Below are 18392 nucleotides of genomic sequence, written 5' to 3'. Positions count from 1 at the left end.
ACAACCAAATATCCCTCCGTCAGGCCCGCCGCCGCCACGATTAAAGCAACTCCTCAAGGAAATGTATGTGATGTTGCGCCAAGGGGCAATAGAACTGGTCCCAACTCTTCACAGGAACTGGGGATTCTATTCACGCTTCTTTCTTGTAAAGAAGCCTTCAGGAGATTGGTGCCCCATTTTGGACTTAAGATCACTAAACAAGTTCCTGAAGAAGCAATCGTTCAGGATGGTAACGCTGCAGTACATCTTGTGCCTTTCGAATCCCGGAGATCATATGACGTCCCTACACCTCCAGGATGCGTATTTTCACATCCCAATACATCAAAACCATCGCAAATTGCTCAGGTTCAGGGTAGCTGGTATGGATGTGCAGTTTCGTGTCCTCCCCTTCGGATTGAAGTTGGCCCCCAGAATTTTTACAAAGATGCTAGCTCCAGTAGCAGCGAAACCTACGCCAGTTGTGCATGCAGGTTTTTCCCTATCTCGACGATTGACTCATCAAGGCATCCTCAAGAGCTCAGGTTGTGCACCACACAACCGCCTGCCTCCAGTAGTTCGAAGATCTCGGGCTTACCATCAATTATCGAAAATCACACGTTCGCCCCATGCAGAAGCTGAATTTCTTGGGGGCAACACTGGATACTGTCCGAAACAAGGCATACCCGTCTCGAGAGAGAAAACAAAAGCTGTCCAGCTTGGCCCACAAGCTCTCGACAAAAAGGTTAGTTTCAGTTCGAACTTACAAGTCATTAATGGGAATGATCTTGTCATGTATTCCACTGATCCCAAATTGCAGACTACGTATGCGACCCCTACAGGAGCAACTGGATGTTCAGTGGCTTCAGATGCAGGGTTCTTTCGAGGACCAAATTCTCATCACACTGACAATGCAGGCTTCCAAGTCTTGGTGGGCAACACCGGACAACTTGTCCAGCGGCCTCACATTTCTTCCTCAAGTACCTCGCTACATAGTGACAACGGATGCATCCCTCGAGGGTTGGGGTGCTCACCTTTAAGATTTGCGAATAAGTGGGACCTGGATTCGAAAGGACAAGCAACTCCACATAAACCAGCTAGAGCTTAAGGCAATAGATTTAGCTCTAAAGGCTTTTTTACCAAGACTTCAGAACTCGGATGTGTTGATCAGAACGGACAATACCACTAGTATGTTTTATCTAAACAAGCAGGGTGGAACAAGGCCTCTACAGCTCTCACAACAAGCTTAGAACATCTGGGGATGGGCCGTAGCAAACAACATTTCTCTGAGGGCGGAGCACGTACTAGGACAGACCAACATCCTAGCAGACACCCTGAGCAGAACGATTATCTCGTATCACAAGTGGGAACTAGACCAGGAGGTTCTCAACCAACTCTTCCGGATATGGGGAAGACTGAATCTCGATCTGTTTGCCACATACGAGAACATGAAATGCCCCTACTACGCAAGCTGGCTTCCGCAAAAAGGGTCATGGAGAATGCGTTTTTGATGAGATGGACAGGGGTCTATGCCTACGCTTTTCCTCCGATCCCACTTATACCAAGGGTCATCAGCAAGATGAAAACAGAAGGATGTCGCCTTCTGCTGTTAGCACCCAGGTGGCCCAGGGAGGTGTGGTTCACAGAACTCCTCATTCTCTCAGAACAGCCACACGTGCATCCGGATCCGTCATCCTTACACTTGTCGGCCTGGCTCCTGAATTCAATGAATACGCCTCTTTAGACATCTCATCAGAATGTAGGGCAATCCTAGCCAAGGCCAGGGCAGACACCACCAATAAGACTTACAGGCTGAAATGGAAGCGTTTTTGCGTGTGTTGTGCTGCGGAAGGAATTCATCCTATCACCTCGCTTCCGGAGCAGGTTCTTCCATATTTGTTACACTTGGCGAAATCTGGACTCTCGTATTCCTTCATCCGAGTTCACGTGGCAGTAATTTCAAGGTACCGCTGATCTCAAAACACTGCCTCATTACATTGTACCAGGATTGTGAAACAATTTCTTAGGGGTCTTTTTTGAGCTTTTTCACTGGTGCGTAAACCTCCGCAGTGTTGTGGTCCCTGAACATGGTATTGTGACAACTCATGAAACCCCCCTTTGAGCCAATCCAGAGGGCGGAATTTAAATTCATCTCTTGGAAAACGGTGTTGTTGCTGGCTCTTACTTCAGCCAAAAGAGTAAGTGACATACAGGCCTTCACCATCAAAGAGCCTTTTCTTCAATTTACCACTACTGGTGTAATTCTTACGACAAATCATAAATATATTCCGAAGGTACCCTCAAGTTTCCATTTGATTGAACCAGTAATCTTGAAAACCTTTTTTCCTAACCCACAAGACAGTAGCAGAAAAAGCGTTGCACTCTTTGGATATTAAGAGGTGTTTCAAACTTTACCTTCAAAGAACGCAGAACATCCGCAAATCAGACCAGTTATTTGTGGCCTTTGGGGATGCGAGGAAGGGCTCCCCGGTGTCTAAATAGACTATTGCCAGATGGATCGGCCTGACAATCCAATTCTGTCATGCTCCACAGCAAGGTTAGAGCCCACTCTATAAGGGCGGTAGACACGTCTGCAGCACTCTTCGCGGGAGTGCCCTTGCAGAACATTTGTAGAGCAGCCACATGGTCCAGCCAACATACTTTCACAAGACACTACTGTCTCGAAGAGACCAATTATATGGACACAGTGGTGGGGCAAGCAGTGCTGAGGCATCTGTTTCGTTAAGGTGAGCCTCCCTGGTCATCCCACCTCCACAAAAAGGGTATGTGAACTACGTTTCCTTAATCTGGTCAGGGTTAATTCTTTCTGCTTATAATGATTATTGTGATTATCATTGTTGTAATTACCCTGATGTTTATTGTGATGTTTGTGATGAGGATTATTGTGCTTATTGTTATCTTCCCGTGAAGATTGATATATTGCTATCTAATGGTGGCTAGGAGTAGGATTACTCCTATTATCATTCTTCTTCTTATTATTATTACTATCATTGTTATTCTGCTTATAATACAGCTGGTATTTACTTAGACGATATTACTGCTCGCTACTCTAATTCAAGCATGTGAATCTATGAAAGATCCAATACTGGAGAAGAAAATTAGTTACTTACCTGTAACTGTGGTTCTCCAGTATTGGTATCTTTCATAGATTCACATGCGACCCACCCTCCTCCTCTCAGAGGCTCTCCTTATAGATGGACTTTCTGCTTCACACTTGTACTAGAGAATCTCTGGAAACAGCCTCTGTTGGGAGTGTTGATGCCTGATTGGCTGTAGCTCAAGTTTGGTTCTTTTTCACAAAAGGACATCGATAGGTTATAACAGTGCCTAGTTAGGCCATTAGGGCCTACTGTGTTACACTTACTGCTATATGTATTTCAAGTTACCGTGAGGCTCCCACCCCGATGACGGGGATGATTCAAGCATGTGAATCTGTGAAAGATACCAATACTGGAGAACCACTGTTACAGGAAAGTAACTAATTTTCTTGCTGTTCTTCCCAAGGCCCAGCCTATGTCATTTTGTCACCCAGGTTCCCATCAATGAAATGTATGTAGGAAACTGGGACACGTTTGTGGCTTTGTGAGGTACCTGCCAGTTGGACCAGTTGCATGCTAAACTGTTGTATATGTTTTTGTTTGTCTTTGACCTAGCAGGGTCTTACTCTGGCAGGCACAGTTAAAGGTTACCTTTTATCCCTTTTGGACTTCATTTGCTGGATAAACTGTACTTGTTCAGATACCAGTTGTGATGTGTTTCATAAATGTTATATAACTGATCTTTCCTCCTAAGCCCTGCCACAGAGCTAACATCGAAACGCCGAGTGAGTGAACTTCAGGTGCTTGTGCACCTGTGTGAGAAAACAGGGCCGATTGCAGAGGCCCCATAACTTTTTGCCCCCATTTTCCTCTTTTTGCTGGTGTTTTCCTGACTTTGATGGTGCCCTGGGTACTGCTAACCAGTCCCAGGGCCTGTGCTCTGTGTAAAATGGATATGCAAATTAGGCTAATTATAATTGGCTAAGTTAACCTACCTATAAGTCCCTAGTATATGGTAGGGCATGTAGGTTTAGGGACCACAGCATAGGTGGTGCACACCTAGGTGCACTGCTGAGGTGCCCAGTGTCATTTTAAAAGCAAGCCTGCCTTGCTGGCTGCTTTTAAATTAAAGTTTTATGCAAATTCGACTTTGGAATTAAAGGTACTTCCAAAGTCTTAAACTACCTTATTTTTACATATAAGTCACCCCTAAGGTGTGCCCTATGTGCCCCTAGGGCTGGGTGCCATGTAACTATAAGCAGGGACTTTATAAAAATAGATTTATAAGCCCTGGTGAGGTAAAAACAGCCAAATTCGTTTTTCCCTCATTGAAGTAAATGGCCTTCATAGGCTAGAATGGGCAGACTTTATTTTAAATTTTAAAGTCTCCTTAAATGTTACATACCAAGAATTTGGTATCAAATTAATTGTTGTAATAAATCCCACAACTTCCAGTTGTGGGATTTAATATAACTTGTTCAGGTAAAAAGTTTAGACTTTACCTAAAAAGTTGCCAACTTCAGCTCTGCATTGTTTTTGCTGCTGTGCTCTGATTGGCCAGCCTGCAGCAGCTTCTGCCAGGCTGCCTTGATGAGGTGTGAAGTGGCCTGGCTTCACACAAAGGAATGTGCTTGGGGGAGAGAATCTCCCCTCAGCAGATGGTGAGGCAGGAAGGGGGAGGGCTGCCAAACTGGTCTTCAAAGGCAGAGAAGGACATTTGGAGCACCCAGCAACACCCCCACATCCTGCAACCCCAGACAATTAGGTGCCCCCTTGATTAGATTAGGAGAGGGCAGGAGAGGGGTGTGTTTATGATTTTTAGCCACACCAGTGGGTGGGCTCAGCCAGATGTAACCTCCAAAAATCAGATTCATCCATGTTGGATTTTTAGAGACTGTTGCCTTCTGGAATGGATTTTTGCCACACTTCCCAGGAAGTGGTCGTCACAGGGGGACGACCCTGTCCCTGATTGGAGAACCAGGGCCCCCCTGCTTTTCACCCAGGAGCAAGGATAAAACTGGCAGACCTGCACTCACACCTCAGATCCCCACCAAATTTCAAGAAGAAAGAACTTAAGGAGAAGAAGGACTGCCCTGCTGGACCCCTGGCCTGCACCTGGAACCTGCACTCAGAAGGACTGCACCAGCTGCACACTTGGGCTTCACCACAAGAAGGACTTTGCCTGGCTTCAACTGGTTCAAGGAGGGACTCCCTGTTTGCTACAGGTGAAAAATTGCTAACCAGAGTCCCCTGCACCAACTCCTGAAGAAAGCGACCAGCTGACCACTGTCCAGTGGCCAAAAAGGAGTTTGCGCCAGGTGCATTCTGGGAGTTGAAGTCCGCACCCCCCAAGGACAATCACAGAACTTCTGGACCCTTGGGGTGAGCTGTGGACCCCAAAAGAACCTTAAAAGAACATCTGGGTGAAGCCCCAGAAGTTTGGAAAAGATTTGAGAATTTTTGGAAAAAAGCTCCAGAGAGGGACCGACCCGCCGCGGAAATTCTAGCCGGCTTGCCTCAACCGCGACCCGGCCTGACTTCGTGGTTCGTCCCGGTAAAGAAAAACATCCAAAAAAGAGACTAAGTCCGAAGGTAAAAAGTTGACCGGGACCTCCCAGCCATCGTATCCGAGAAGGGCTCCATGGACGTCGGATCAAGATCCAGGTTTACCCCGGTCGAAGGATTTTCATCTCGAAAAAACGACTAAGTCCGAAGGTAAAAGTCTCCACCGAGGAAACCCACATCGCGTATCCGGACAAGGGCTCCAGGAGGTCGGATTCAACTGGCAGGTTCGTCCCGGTGAAGAAAAACTTCAAAATAAAGACTAAGTCAGAAGATAACTTTTTAACCGAGGCCTCCCGCGACCTCTAGCCGAGCAGGGCTCCATCGCGGTCGGCCTGAAACTTTGACTTTGCCCCGGTCCTGGTGCAACCAGATGACCCGATTGGCGCTTTTTGTTTCTAAGCGCTAGAAAAATAGTAATTCTTTAAAAATTCATATCTCCGGTTCCCCTGAACAGATTTTAATCGTTTTTGTGTCATTTTAAAGATAAAAATATAAACTATTTTTATAAATTGGTTTTGGATTTTTAAACTGTTTCCTGTGTTTTATTTGATTACTGTTTTGTGATATTTGAATGCTTTACACTTTGTCTCCTAAATTAAGCCTTGACGCTCGTTGCCAAGCTACCAAGGGTTGAGCTGGGATTAATTTACTGAGACCTAACTGTACCTAGGTGGAGGTTAGTGGCTTGTTGCTAGGTGTAGGTACCTACCTGCCCTTACCAATAACCCATTTTCCAACAACCTGGTTTTCAACTGTTCCCCTGGGGCCCTGCTAACCAGGACCCAGTGCATGTGCTCCGACCCCTAAAATATGTGTACAATTGGCTAATCTCTGATTGGCATATTTAATTTACCTGTAAATCCCTGGGTTTGTGGTACTCTGTGTACCCCAGGCCTATAGGTCAAATGTCACCAGTGGATTGCGGCACATACTAGGCCACCACTAAAGTGACAATGTATAAGCATATCTTTAGTCCTACTCCTGAAGCTTGAGTGTTCACTTTTGAAACTGCAGATTCGACCTAGCAAAATAAACCTTTGCCAAGCCCACCCTTTCCATTTTAATGCTGGTAGTCACTCCTAAGGTATGCCTTACATTCTCACAGGGTAGGGTACATAGTATTTCAAAACTAGGACATAGGTTTAAGTTTTACAACTCCTGGAACTGAAAAATCACCAGGTTGATTTTTCAGTGGCAATGCTGACTTCCTGTCCCATAGAAAATCACTGGATTACATTGTACACCTTATCATGCATACGTTCAGTTTGGGAATAACTAGAACCATAGTTCAAGAATCCTAATAAATAGAATTTTAAACTCCAATCTGATGGTCAAGTCTGATTGTAAATTACTATCATTGAAATGCCAATTTTAGAAAGTTGTTTTTTTCCTGATAATAAATAAGGATATCGAAAATTACTTAGTTTGTATAAATATGTAAAGATCTATAGTATTTCAGCCTATGAAATCTACAATTTTTTTTAATTTAAAGCACTGAAATCTAAAACTGTTTATTTCCATTGAGTTAAAATTCAAAATACTAGTTTATTTAAAATGTAAAACTTCAGAAACATACTGCAGGGTTTACTTTACATGAAACAGCTTGATTAGCACTGATTTAAAAATCAACTCACCTCTATACAAAAATGCATCTAAAAGCAAAAACATCCTAATATAAATAACAAACCGAAGCCGTCTCCTGTCTAACATCAGAATGACCTCACAGTGAAACAAATTGCAATCGAAAAATACATTGAGCGTAGTTTTTCTGTTCTTCAAAAAATATGGATAGGTTATACTAGGGGGAGTGCTCTCTGTTCTCATCAAGCTCCAAGTACCTAAAATTCACTACCACAGGGAACAAACTTTTCAATAAATTTTATTTTACTGAATTGTATTTCAAACGGAACCTGTGCTGTGTCAAAAGCTTGGGAGTCCTGCAGTCATTATGTTTCCATAAGAATGCTGTATTTGCTTGAATTTTAGTAGTTTTTTTAATATGTGAAATTCGATGGAATGCATTTTATATGCTTTATATTTGACCCTACAGATGCTATTAAAATAGCAATTCTCTAACCTCCCATTCAGTATGAAAAAAAAAAAACGTTATATTAGTTCCCTTTGTCAGCACAATTGCACAGTTCTGGAATCGTTTCACTTAGCAGCATATCACAAGGATGGAACCCTTCTCCTGGGGAATGTCATATTTGGATAAAAAAAACACATAAGTTGTCATTTGTATTACATTTAGTTGATTGATCAGGATTTAGGACTTCATATCACTGTTCTTTTTAAAGGAATTGTGGATAATAGATTGACTCTGGCAAGTTGCACACTTAGAATGGACTTCAAAAAGTCTTGTGTGATGACTCATAACGAGGATAATTGTTCAGTTCAATATCTGGCCTACAGGATTACATTCTCTGTCCCTGTTATTCTAAAAAAAAAAAAAAAAAAAAAACAATGAGTAGGGTATCGCTGTATCTTTTAGGAGTATTGTTTTTTGTCCTTAGATTTCCTGCTAATGCTATTCCTTTATGATGATCTGTCTATGAACTCTGCCACGTTTCTGCCTGTTTCTTGTTTCAGAACTCTGAGTAGTAAGTAATTTAATAGCCAAGGTTTTCAAGATTATCAGGGCCGTCTATATTTTTTTTTTTACAAATGAAATTAAAACCTAGACTACATCTGGTTCTCTTTCAATCGAAGCCGTGGATACTTTTAAGCTGACTACGGCAGTTCAATCTTCTAGTCTTTTACCAGCTCAAAAACATGTTCCTACTTACCATCCCCCCGAGCACACTCTCTTTTCTGGAGACCCGTTGTGTGGCTATTTACATCTACACTACTGCAAATCCTCAGAACGTTTGCCTGGTTTGTACTTTGATTTCTGATTTGACTCAAGTACTGTACCTGCCATCGTGTGCTCCTGTTTTAAAGAACACGCCCTTACCTCCTGCATTCTGCATGCTGGCAACATTATTAAACACTGGCCTGAGTTCGAACTGTTGCTGTATAAATCAAGATTTACTATGCACAATTGCCACTATCCAGCTAACATAACTTAAAACGTGCAAATGGACAGGGTAAAAGCGAATCTTTCTCTCGGCATACCATGTTTCTGCTACTGTATCGGCTTCAGGCAACTATGGTTATACACTTTAAAGATAAATGACTTTACAGGAGGATAAATATATTTTTTAATTAAATGCATTTTTTCATTACTTTGCCTTTATGGCTGCTGTTAATACACATATGAGGTTAACATAATTTGATTTGAGGTGATACTAATTTTTGATCCAGTCTTCCTAGATCCTGTTCAAAATATGATGTCTGTGAGGCTTAAATGACAGACAGCCTGGGAATTATTCAAAATGGCAGTGTCCTTTTTGAAGATATGGTATTGGAATGTGGTTTCTAACCACCTGCTCTGGTGGAGCACTTAGCTTAGATAAGAAGGTGTGAATTCCTGTTGCTGCCCTGGAGGTAGCGAGGCAGAGCAGCGTTAAATCTATGTTGGAAGTCACGCAAAAGGGTTTACCTATCTGAAGGCAAATCTCCCAATATGTTGTTTAGGTCATTAGGATGAATACTTGTGAGTTACTTTGCTGCAGACTAACTTACTATTATAGATACATTTAGGCTGTAGGTAGTTTTGGGGTGGAAAATGTCACAAGTGGAATCCCATTGTTCATCAATAGTTGCCTATTGGGGCACTTTAAACCTCAGTATAAATTCTGCATTCCGCACACTGTTTTCATCCTGAAGGAGGATGAAACCTGTATCCCTAATCAAGAAGCCAGACTGAGCTAGCATCTGACTACTCTCGAGGAACCAGCCTCTCCACCTGTCTTCCCATGTGATCCTACCTATTTTTTTGCCTACTTTGTATTGAGTTAAATTTCTAAGCATTCAGAGTTACGGCAAGACAGTAGCAACCCACTGGTGCCTTCACCACTGTCTCTTCTGCTCTCCGTGGCAAGCATTTCATCAGTATTCATCTACTTTTATTCATTCTCTCAGCGTGATCCATAATCATTCTTGCTTATGACATTGCATGTTTGTTTTTTATTGCCTAAACAGAGTGCAGCTTGTATATCGCCTATCTAATGCAAGGGGGTAACTTTATCAGTTGCTCTTGGTGATTTCATTTGTTTTGACCTACCTCTTCAGCACAGTTCCCTGAGCACGGTCCTTATGTTTTTCCCCACACTTGACACAGCTATGTTGTTCATTACCTATACAGAGTGATACTCATATGCGCCCAGTTTGATTAGATCAACACTTGTTTTATTTCTACTTGGTGGGTTAATTCACTCTGACACACCTTTTCAGTACAATTGGGCTTTTAAGATAGTAATTCCCTTAGGTACCATTTTGTTTCTCTGCCATGTTCTACCACCAATATATTCATCTTTGTTACTCGCCTCTAATTATGTAAGTTGTGCATTGATCATGGTTTCTTTCCTTGCTGTAGTTTCATTGAACCCACTACAGATGAGAACTTCCCATTATTTATCTATTTGTTTATTCAGTTTCACCTTTTTCAGAGCCACTGATGTTTTAATTTGAACGCTTTGCATTAATTGCCACAGACCTTCCTTATCACAAAAAGGTATGCGTTTTCTCACACCTGGACTCACTTTCAGTGAGTTTTTGTCTCTCTAAACAGCTTGGCTAGTGGCCCTGTTCTTGCCCTGTAGGTGTACTACGTGCTAATGTTATTGACACAGTCCTGATGATGACCCTGTGTATATCGCACCTTGTGGTAGAAACATTGACATCCTTGTAACCTTGGACTGTCTCTGTGATTGTCTGACCAATGTACCTAGAAAAACTGAATTATCCAGTCCCCATGAGTCCTTGAAAGCATCCTGAGAGCCACTGTTGAATGTACATGGCTTACTTGTACTCCACCATTCCTTTGGTTATTTGATTCACATCAGCATTGCACTGCTTCACCTCCCACACTTGCAGAAACTTTGTATCACAAATTAATTCAAATGGTAAATGAAATTATTGAATGCAACATAAATAGCCTAAGCTATCTGCAGAATTGAATTTATTTTTCTGTCAAGTATGAGTTTTCTCCTTTACTGTGACAGGCATTACATTTGCCAATAATATTTGTAAATGATCATAGGCAATTGCATTAGCAAACTGACTTAACCTCAAATGCTCAGGGAATTTAGTATTAGGTTACATGAAGGAATCACTATCCCCTTCATATTTTGCTATTCGGGTTCCTAGACTTATTGTTTTGGCCATTCATTGGTATAACTGCTTTCTTTGCCTGCTATGGGAAGATCCAATGCATTAAAGTTCTAAAGGTGACATTCCTCATAGAACCCACACTCCAATCAAATTGAGAGTTTGGCTCTGTCTTTCAAACAGAGTCTGAGTTATGTAGGTGGAGTGTGCCTTTTTTCCTGATGTTTCGTGGCTGCTTGTGGAAGTTAGAATCCAGCTTATGACTCTCCTGGATAATATTGATATATTAAGAGCATAAAACCTAATCAGAAAACACCACACTAACTCCAAAACCTCCATAACAAGACCAGACCAATTTGCTAGTACACACATTTGGAAAGACTGCTACACCATCATAGAGAAAGATAGTTCATCTACCAAGGCCACAAACTTCACCCCAGCCACACCTGTCTGTAAAAACTCTGATGTGCTGCGCCTCTCTAGTGAATAATGTAGACGTGCTTATTATTTAGGAGCCACTTTTTGGGTAAAACATTTTGGTAGCCAAACAAGTTAATGATCCATTATCTCTCCACTTCACCAGTATTCTAATTCCTCTCAAACAATTTTATTAAATCTATTTGTACATTAAATGTTATGTTATTTAACTCTTTCGTGGTGTTTGTGTTGTTGCGCCTTTGATTCCCCCAACCATTTAATACAACTAATCATTTAACCTCTGTGCATGTTATTCAAGGGTAAAGCATTGTGCTTAAAAATAAGTAATTGGTTAAGTTTTGGAGTGTCCCAGTCACTGGACTGTTGTGAGAATTTAGGGCCTGTTTTGGATTTTGGCAAATGGGTACTCCATGACCGATATCTCTCTGCCTTATCACAAGTGCATTATATCCTATGGCACTTGTAATAATTAGGATGGGATATCCATCACGTTTGTGATGGAGTACCCCTCCACTGAACTCTAAATCAGTCCTTTAATCTTAGACTTGAGTGTACTGTTTTCCCCTCAAGCTGCCAGTGGTTTTCTTGCATATGAGTAAAGAGAGAAATTGGGCTCATGGTTGATCACTTCTAAATACTTCCCGGGGGCTCGGTTTTGACCTAGCTGCACTCCATGTTTGTCTTTGCATGTAAGACTTCCCTTTCACTCTGCTTGGGGATACCTGCATAGTATTCTCTCTCTTCTCATCAGTCAGGAGCGTCAGATTTGCAAGCAATCAAATCTGCTTCCTCCGGTAGTATAGTTGCAGAGTACTTTTTAAAAGGGTCTTTTTGACTCTTTAAACCATCCACTCGCCCAGTGCTCTACTATTCACACGTTTTTCTCTTTTTACTTACACACATAGGGCCTGATTCTAACTTTGGAGGACGGTGTTAAACCGTCCCAAAAGTGGCGGATATACCACCTACCGTATTACGAGTCCATTATATCCTATGGAACTCGTAATACGGTAGGTGGTATATCCGCCACTTTTGGGACGGTTTAACACCGTCCTCCAAAGTTAGAATCAGGCCCATAGTTTGAGGTCCCTATGCAGGCATGCTCTTTTTTGTCACGGCCACATTCTTGAATTACTTATTCTGCCAAATATGCCTGACAGAAAGTGAGATGGACTTTCACCACCTCTTAAAGGCCAAACAGAGTAGTCAAGTGTTTGCTGTTACGACTGTGCCTTAGTTCAGAAGTGAAATGCAGCTCTGGAGGTCATTGCATTCTTAGCAGTACCAAAAATATAACCCCGCCGGCTTGTCTTATTCTTTTGTTTGGAATGCCAGTCGAGTCTTAGCAACAATTTCCCTTCTCATTTTTTTGGGTTTCACCAAGCTGGATAAATACCTGTGCTCCTCCTACTCCTTTCTCAAGGGTCTTATTAATGCTAATAATCCTGTTGGGTTCTGTACCTAGAGGGAGGCTAAATTTCTCCTTCATCAGAGCTTCCCTTTAGTATCCCTACCGAAAGACCAAACATTGTCTATTTTCCATTTTTTGACACGGACAAGTCAGTATACACAGCTAAGCAGATTCCAGCAAGTTCATGCTTTGTGAAGATTGTTATTGCTTACCACTCATCAGTCATTGTGTCTACTCTCCAACTAATAGAGAAACATAATCCTGTTTTCTTAATGCATGTGTTATATGTGGACTTCTCATATAATATAATTAATAACAAAGGAAGTAATGTAACCGTCATACAAGCTAAATGCATCTAAACTAAAGAATCAAGGTTTTATTCCCAGCATTCTAGAAGTAAAATGTATTTCTATCATCTTTCAGCTGACCGAAACGTTTTAGAGTCTTTGCTGGGAACTGTGGAACATCAGTTTGGCGCCCAGGTGGTGAGTTGAAAACTCAGTATCCCATTGCTCTTTAAATTTTATATGCTGTATTTATGAAGGAGGAAATCTTGTGTTCATCAGTAATGTTTTTTGTAGACTGATGGGTAGGCAGATTGTTGCTCTTTAGTCTAATTGTCAAAAGCAATTAGCTTTTTATTTATTTTTACTGGTATTCATAAAGCCCTGCCCCCACAAATAGAATCAGTGATTTGCTTTACTGTATTACAGCTGTTAACATACAGTACCAGCTATAGAAGGATAAACTGGTCAGTGAGAGTTTAGCATGGGGTGTCACGTGGGACGAGAGATTAGAGAAGAAAGAGAGAGTTTTTAAGATCTTTGAGGATGACAAAGAGGGACAGGCAAGACAGCCCTCTTCAGGAATTCATCCCATATTGTGGGAGCCATGAGGGAAAATGCCTGCTTCATTTTGTTTGACTTATTATACGACTGTCCGAACAGGTCCACTGTTTCCTGGTTGTGCCCTGCCCTCTGCTGATTGAATACTGTTTGTGCTGGTAGTCTGGTTAACCTCTTTGCTGCGGGCCTTTTCCCCTCCGGTGCCGAGCCTGTTTTTTGGCTATTTGGGGTAGTTCGTGCTTAGACCCTCATAACTTTTTGTCCACATGAGCTACCCACATCAAATTCACGTCCTTTTTTCCAACATCCTAGGGATTAAAGAGGTACCAAGAAATTAGCCAAAATACAGCAAAAATGTTGTTTTTTTTCAAACAAATTGGAAAAAGGGCTGCAGAAGAAAACACATGGCATTTTCCTCGAAAATGTAATCAACAAAAGGTTTACAGTACTAAAATCAGCACGATTCTGGTTGCAGCGATATATAGGGCTTGTAGGTTCATCAAGAACCCTAGGTATCCAGAGCCAATAAGTGAGCTGCACCTTGCAATGGTTTTTCATTGTATAACGGGTATACAGCAATTTATTTGTTAAAATATAAAGAGTGAAAAATAGGTATCTAAGAAACCTTTGTATTTCCAAAATGGACACAAGATAAGGTGTTGAGAAGCAGTGGTTATTTGCACATCTCTGAATTCAGGGGTCCCCATACTAGCATGTGAGCTCTCACAAGGTTCTGTTACCTAGAATCCTTTGCAAACCTCAAATTTTGGGGGAAAACACTTTTCCCTCACATTTCGGTGATAGAAAGTTCTGGAATCTGAGAGGAGCCACAAATTTCCTTACACTCAGCATTTCCCCAAGTCTCCCAATAAAAATGGCACCTTACAAGTGTTGGTAGGCCTTGTGCCCGCGATAGGAAACGCCCTAAAATGCAACATAGACACATCAAATTTTTGCTTTGAAAACTGAAATGTTTTTTGGGGAAGTACCTAGCTGTGGATTTTGGTCTCTAGCTCAGCCGGCACATAGGAAAACCTACCAAACCAGTGCATTTTTTAAAACTAGGCACCTCGGGGAACCCAGGATCGTGTAACCTGTGGCGCTGTCACCAGGTTCTGTTACCCAGAATCCTTTGCAAACCTCAAAATTTGGCAAAAAAACACTTTTTCCTCATATTTCTGTGATAGAAAGTTCTGGAATCTGAGAGAGCCACAAATTTCCTTCCACCCAGCATTCCCCCAAGTCTCTCGATAAAAATAGTACCTCACTTGTGTGGGTAAGCCTAGTGCCGGTGACAGGAAATACCCCAAAACACAACGTGGACACATCAAAATGATCAATTACAAAACTACTAGTTTTTGCATGGGGGTGCGGGGGGGATGCACCTGTGTTTTTGGTCCTGGGCTCAGCAGCCATATAGGGAGACCTACCAAACCCAGACATTTCTGAAAACTAGACACCCAATGGAGTCCAGGGAGGAGTGACTTGCGTGGATCTCCCAATGTTTTCTTACCCAGAATCCTCACCAAACATCAAATTTAGCTAAAAAAAAATCAAATTTTACCCACATTTCTGTGTGGGATCACCGCACCGGCTGAAATTTCCTACCACCCAACGTTCCCCTCAGTCTCCCGATGAAAATAATACCTTGTGTAGGTGGGCCAAGCGCCTGTGACAGGGAAGAGCCAAAAACATTTCGAAATTGAGGGGGAACCAAAGTGGGCCCAAAAAGGCAGTTTGAAAAAAAAAAAGGTTTTAGGCTGACAAGTGTGGCAGAATTATTATCGTTATAGATGCAACAATGCTGGGTGGTAGGAATTTTGTGGATTCTGGAAGGTTCTATCACAAAAATGTGGGGAAAATGTGTGATTTCAAGCAAAGTTGGAGGTTTGCAGGGAATTGTGGGTAAGAAAATGGTGCAGGGTGCATGTGAAGCACACCACCCTGGACTCACACAGATGTTTAGTTTTCAGATGTGTCTAGGTCTCATATTTTTCTACATGGCAGTGTCCTAAAGTCCAAAAAGTGCAGCCGTCACTGTTCCAAGTGGGTCGATTTTGAGAGTTAGCGAAGCTCTCATGGCCCAAATGTAAAACCAAAACCCAAAATAATCAAATGTCCTCTTGCTTGCTTTTGGGATAAGATCTTTTAGTGTGCGGGGGTAGAGCTGAAAGACTGTTACCCCCTTCATTTGGGTGGGGGCATATCCATGTCCATACTGGTTGGTAGCCACCATCCCACTATTTTTTTTTTTAATTCCCTGGGATATAGTAGGCTTTCTCCCTCCCCCCGGGGAGTGGATTGGGGGTAATTTCCCCATCTACCCACAGGTGGGCAGAACAACGTTGTCCCCATTTATTTGGGGTGGGGGTATGTCCATACCCCCACCCTCTTTTTTTAAAAATAAATCTTCCCTGGTGTCTAGTGAGCTATCTGGGTCACCTCTGGGGCAGATAAAAAATAGGCCTGTCTGACCTAAGGGGGGCAGAAATGGCCAACAGTAATGTGACCCCATGGGGAGCGACCCTTGCCCAAGGGGCTTCCCCCCCCCCCCCAAACAAAACATACACACAGACACACACCAATCCCTGGTTCCTAAGTGGTTTCTGGCCTAATAGAAATAGGCTGATCTGCCCCCAAGGGGTGCAGAAATGGCTTAAAATAAATTTGCCCCCCAGGAAAGCGACCCATGCCTAAGGGGTCGCTCCCCTTCTGTAAAAAGAAAGAAAAAATCCCTGGTGTCTAAGTGGTTTATGCCCCCCCTTAGGGCAGGTGGGCCTAATAAAAGTAGGCTGATAAGCCCTCAAGCGGAGCAGAAGTGGCCTAACGTAAATTTGGCCCCCAGGGGAGTGACCCTTGCCTAAGGTAAAAAAAGTAAAGAATCCCTGGCGTCTAGAGGTTTCTTCCTCCCTTGGGGCCAGATGGGCCAAATTAATAAAGGCCGATCTGCCCCCAAGCGACCCTTGCCCAAGGGGCACCTCCCCTCATGCCAATTTAAAAAAAGACAGAAAACTCCCTGGTGTCTTTTTGGCTTTTCTGGTGTCTAGTGGACCGGGTACAGGGCGAGCTGGTTATGTTCTCGGCACACGAGCACAGTGGCCGAGGACGTAACCAGCTCGTCCGCGGCACCCAAGGGGGTTAAGGTTCTTATGCATCAAAGGTGATCAATTCGACCTTTTACTCTCTTTGAAACATACTGTTATTGCCCCGCTCTTGAAAAACATCTGCTGATCTAAATAGACTGGCTATTGGCCCATCTCTAACCTTCAGTTTCCCAACTAGAAGATGGGATGGGGGCAAGGTAACTCCAGTAGCCCAGAAGACAGAACCATATATATGGATGGCACATTCTTCATCAGTGTCAAAGAAGTTTCAGATGTCATTATCACCATCTCCAGTGACGTCAAAATTCTGGTTACTGTCTCCACCTGTTTAATCTGGGCATTCCTTATCAACACGCTCTTAAAAGGGTTTTTTCTGTTGAAATACTTGCAGCCTTCTCCAAATGGAAGGCGAAGAGAAGAAACAGGTGTCACTTCTTTTGGTCGCTCAGATTCTGCTGCACTTCTATATTATCAGCTGAGGTGGCTGAGAATCCAGTCCAGTCACCTTTAACACCTCTTAATGTTTCACCATCAAGAATAGCCTCCAAAGTGACATTCATATCGCTACTGAAAAATAGAACAACATCACGTTCTTCATACACTACAACATCACTACCTCAGTCTCCATCTGTAGTCTCTCAAGTTTATATGTTAACAATGCCCATTTTACTGGAGACCCTACAGTCAAGGGCAGCACCCACACTCTTTTACCTCTACTCCTGGGTATGCTTGATATTCCAGAAGACAAATTTATGACAGCAATGACAGTTAAGGTAGTGACACCTCCCTTTTTAAAGAAATACAAACCATTCCAGCAAAACCCAGAATTCCTTAGGGCTGATGCCAAAAGGAATTTAGTCATAGTTACAGCAGTCAGGCGAAAGCATGCATCTGCACCAGAGTCAGTTTCTCCACCTGAGAGAGAGAGAGAGCAAGAGGTTGTATGCAGCAGGGCAGAAAATGTGTAGCACAGCTTTCACACACTTAAGGAATGCCAGTGCTACAGCTCTCCTGGGCACATATCATAGCGAGATATTGTATGGCATTATATCTTTTGACTCAGACTTGCAAAAACATCGGCAACAACATTTTAATGAGTTGTTAAAGGAAGTATCCCTAGTCTCCTACCACGTAATCAGAGCAGCCATAGACTCAGCTGAGCTTGCTGCAGTCAGCTACTGCCATAGATGAGAACTTCATGGCAATGCCTGTCATCCTTAATGCCTAATGCACAGCAAATTATGAAGTTCCCTTTTTTCTGGTTCAACATGGTCGGACAACATACTGAGGAAGAGCTGTTTCAAGTGAATTGGAAACCCTAAAGGTAGTTGCGCTGGAAGAACAAAAGAAGTTCTTTAGACAACAGTACCAGCCCAAAGTTCAGTTCAATTCAAGGGTTTAATCCCTGAGATGGTCATATCAGCCTCAACAACATCAGAGACCATCTTAAACGCAGCAATATCTTAAACGGTATCAGAGATCACTCCCACAAAGACCACACAGTCTAGAAGAAGAAATTCCTCTAGAAAACAGTGATTTTGGCCTAATGGCCTACCAGTGATAATGGCCTAACACCCTACCACCCCTCCTCTTCCCCCCACACACACAAAATTGTAGGAGGAACCATGGACTTTAACCCCCCACAATTACCATCTCTTGTAGATGGGACCATGGCGCCTTACCTGGAAGAGTGTAAATTATGTACCATGGACAGATGAGATCTGATCAGTACACAGCAAGGCCACTCATTTAAATTCAACGCAGTTCCACTGTTCGTTCCTAA

The 18392-nt window shown here is 42.7% G+C and overlaps 1 protein-coding gene across 1 annotated transcript in view; it reads left to right on the top strand.

Annotated features, from left to right (window-relative positions):
* The window catches only part of ANKRD13A (ankyrin repeat domain 13A), a 352335-nt gene that overhangs the window by 133980 nt on the left and 199963 nt on the right, over positions 1-18392 (top strand). Inside the window, exon 9 of the mRNA XM_069214719.1 lies at positions 13084-13145. Within this exon, the coding sequence (XP_069070820.1) occupies positions 13084-13145 (62 nt within the window). The remainder of the gene's footprint in view (positions 1-13083; positions 13146-18392) is intronic.

This window comes from Pleurodeles waltl, chromosome 11 (genome assembly GCF_031143425.1).
Source record: "Pleurodeles waltl isolate 20211129_DDA chromosome 11, aPleWal1.hap1.20221129, whole genome shotgun sequence".
Taxonomy (NCBI): Eukaryota; Metazoa; Chordata; class Amphibia; order Caudata; family Salamandridae; genus Pleurodeles; species Pleurodeles waltl.
Note: the sequence above shows the minus strand (reverse complement) of the source record. Positions and strands in the feature narration are given on the sequence as shown.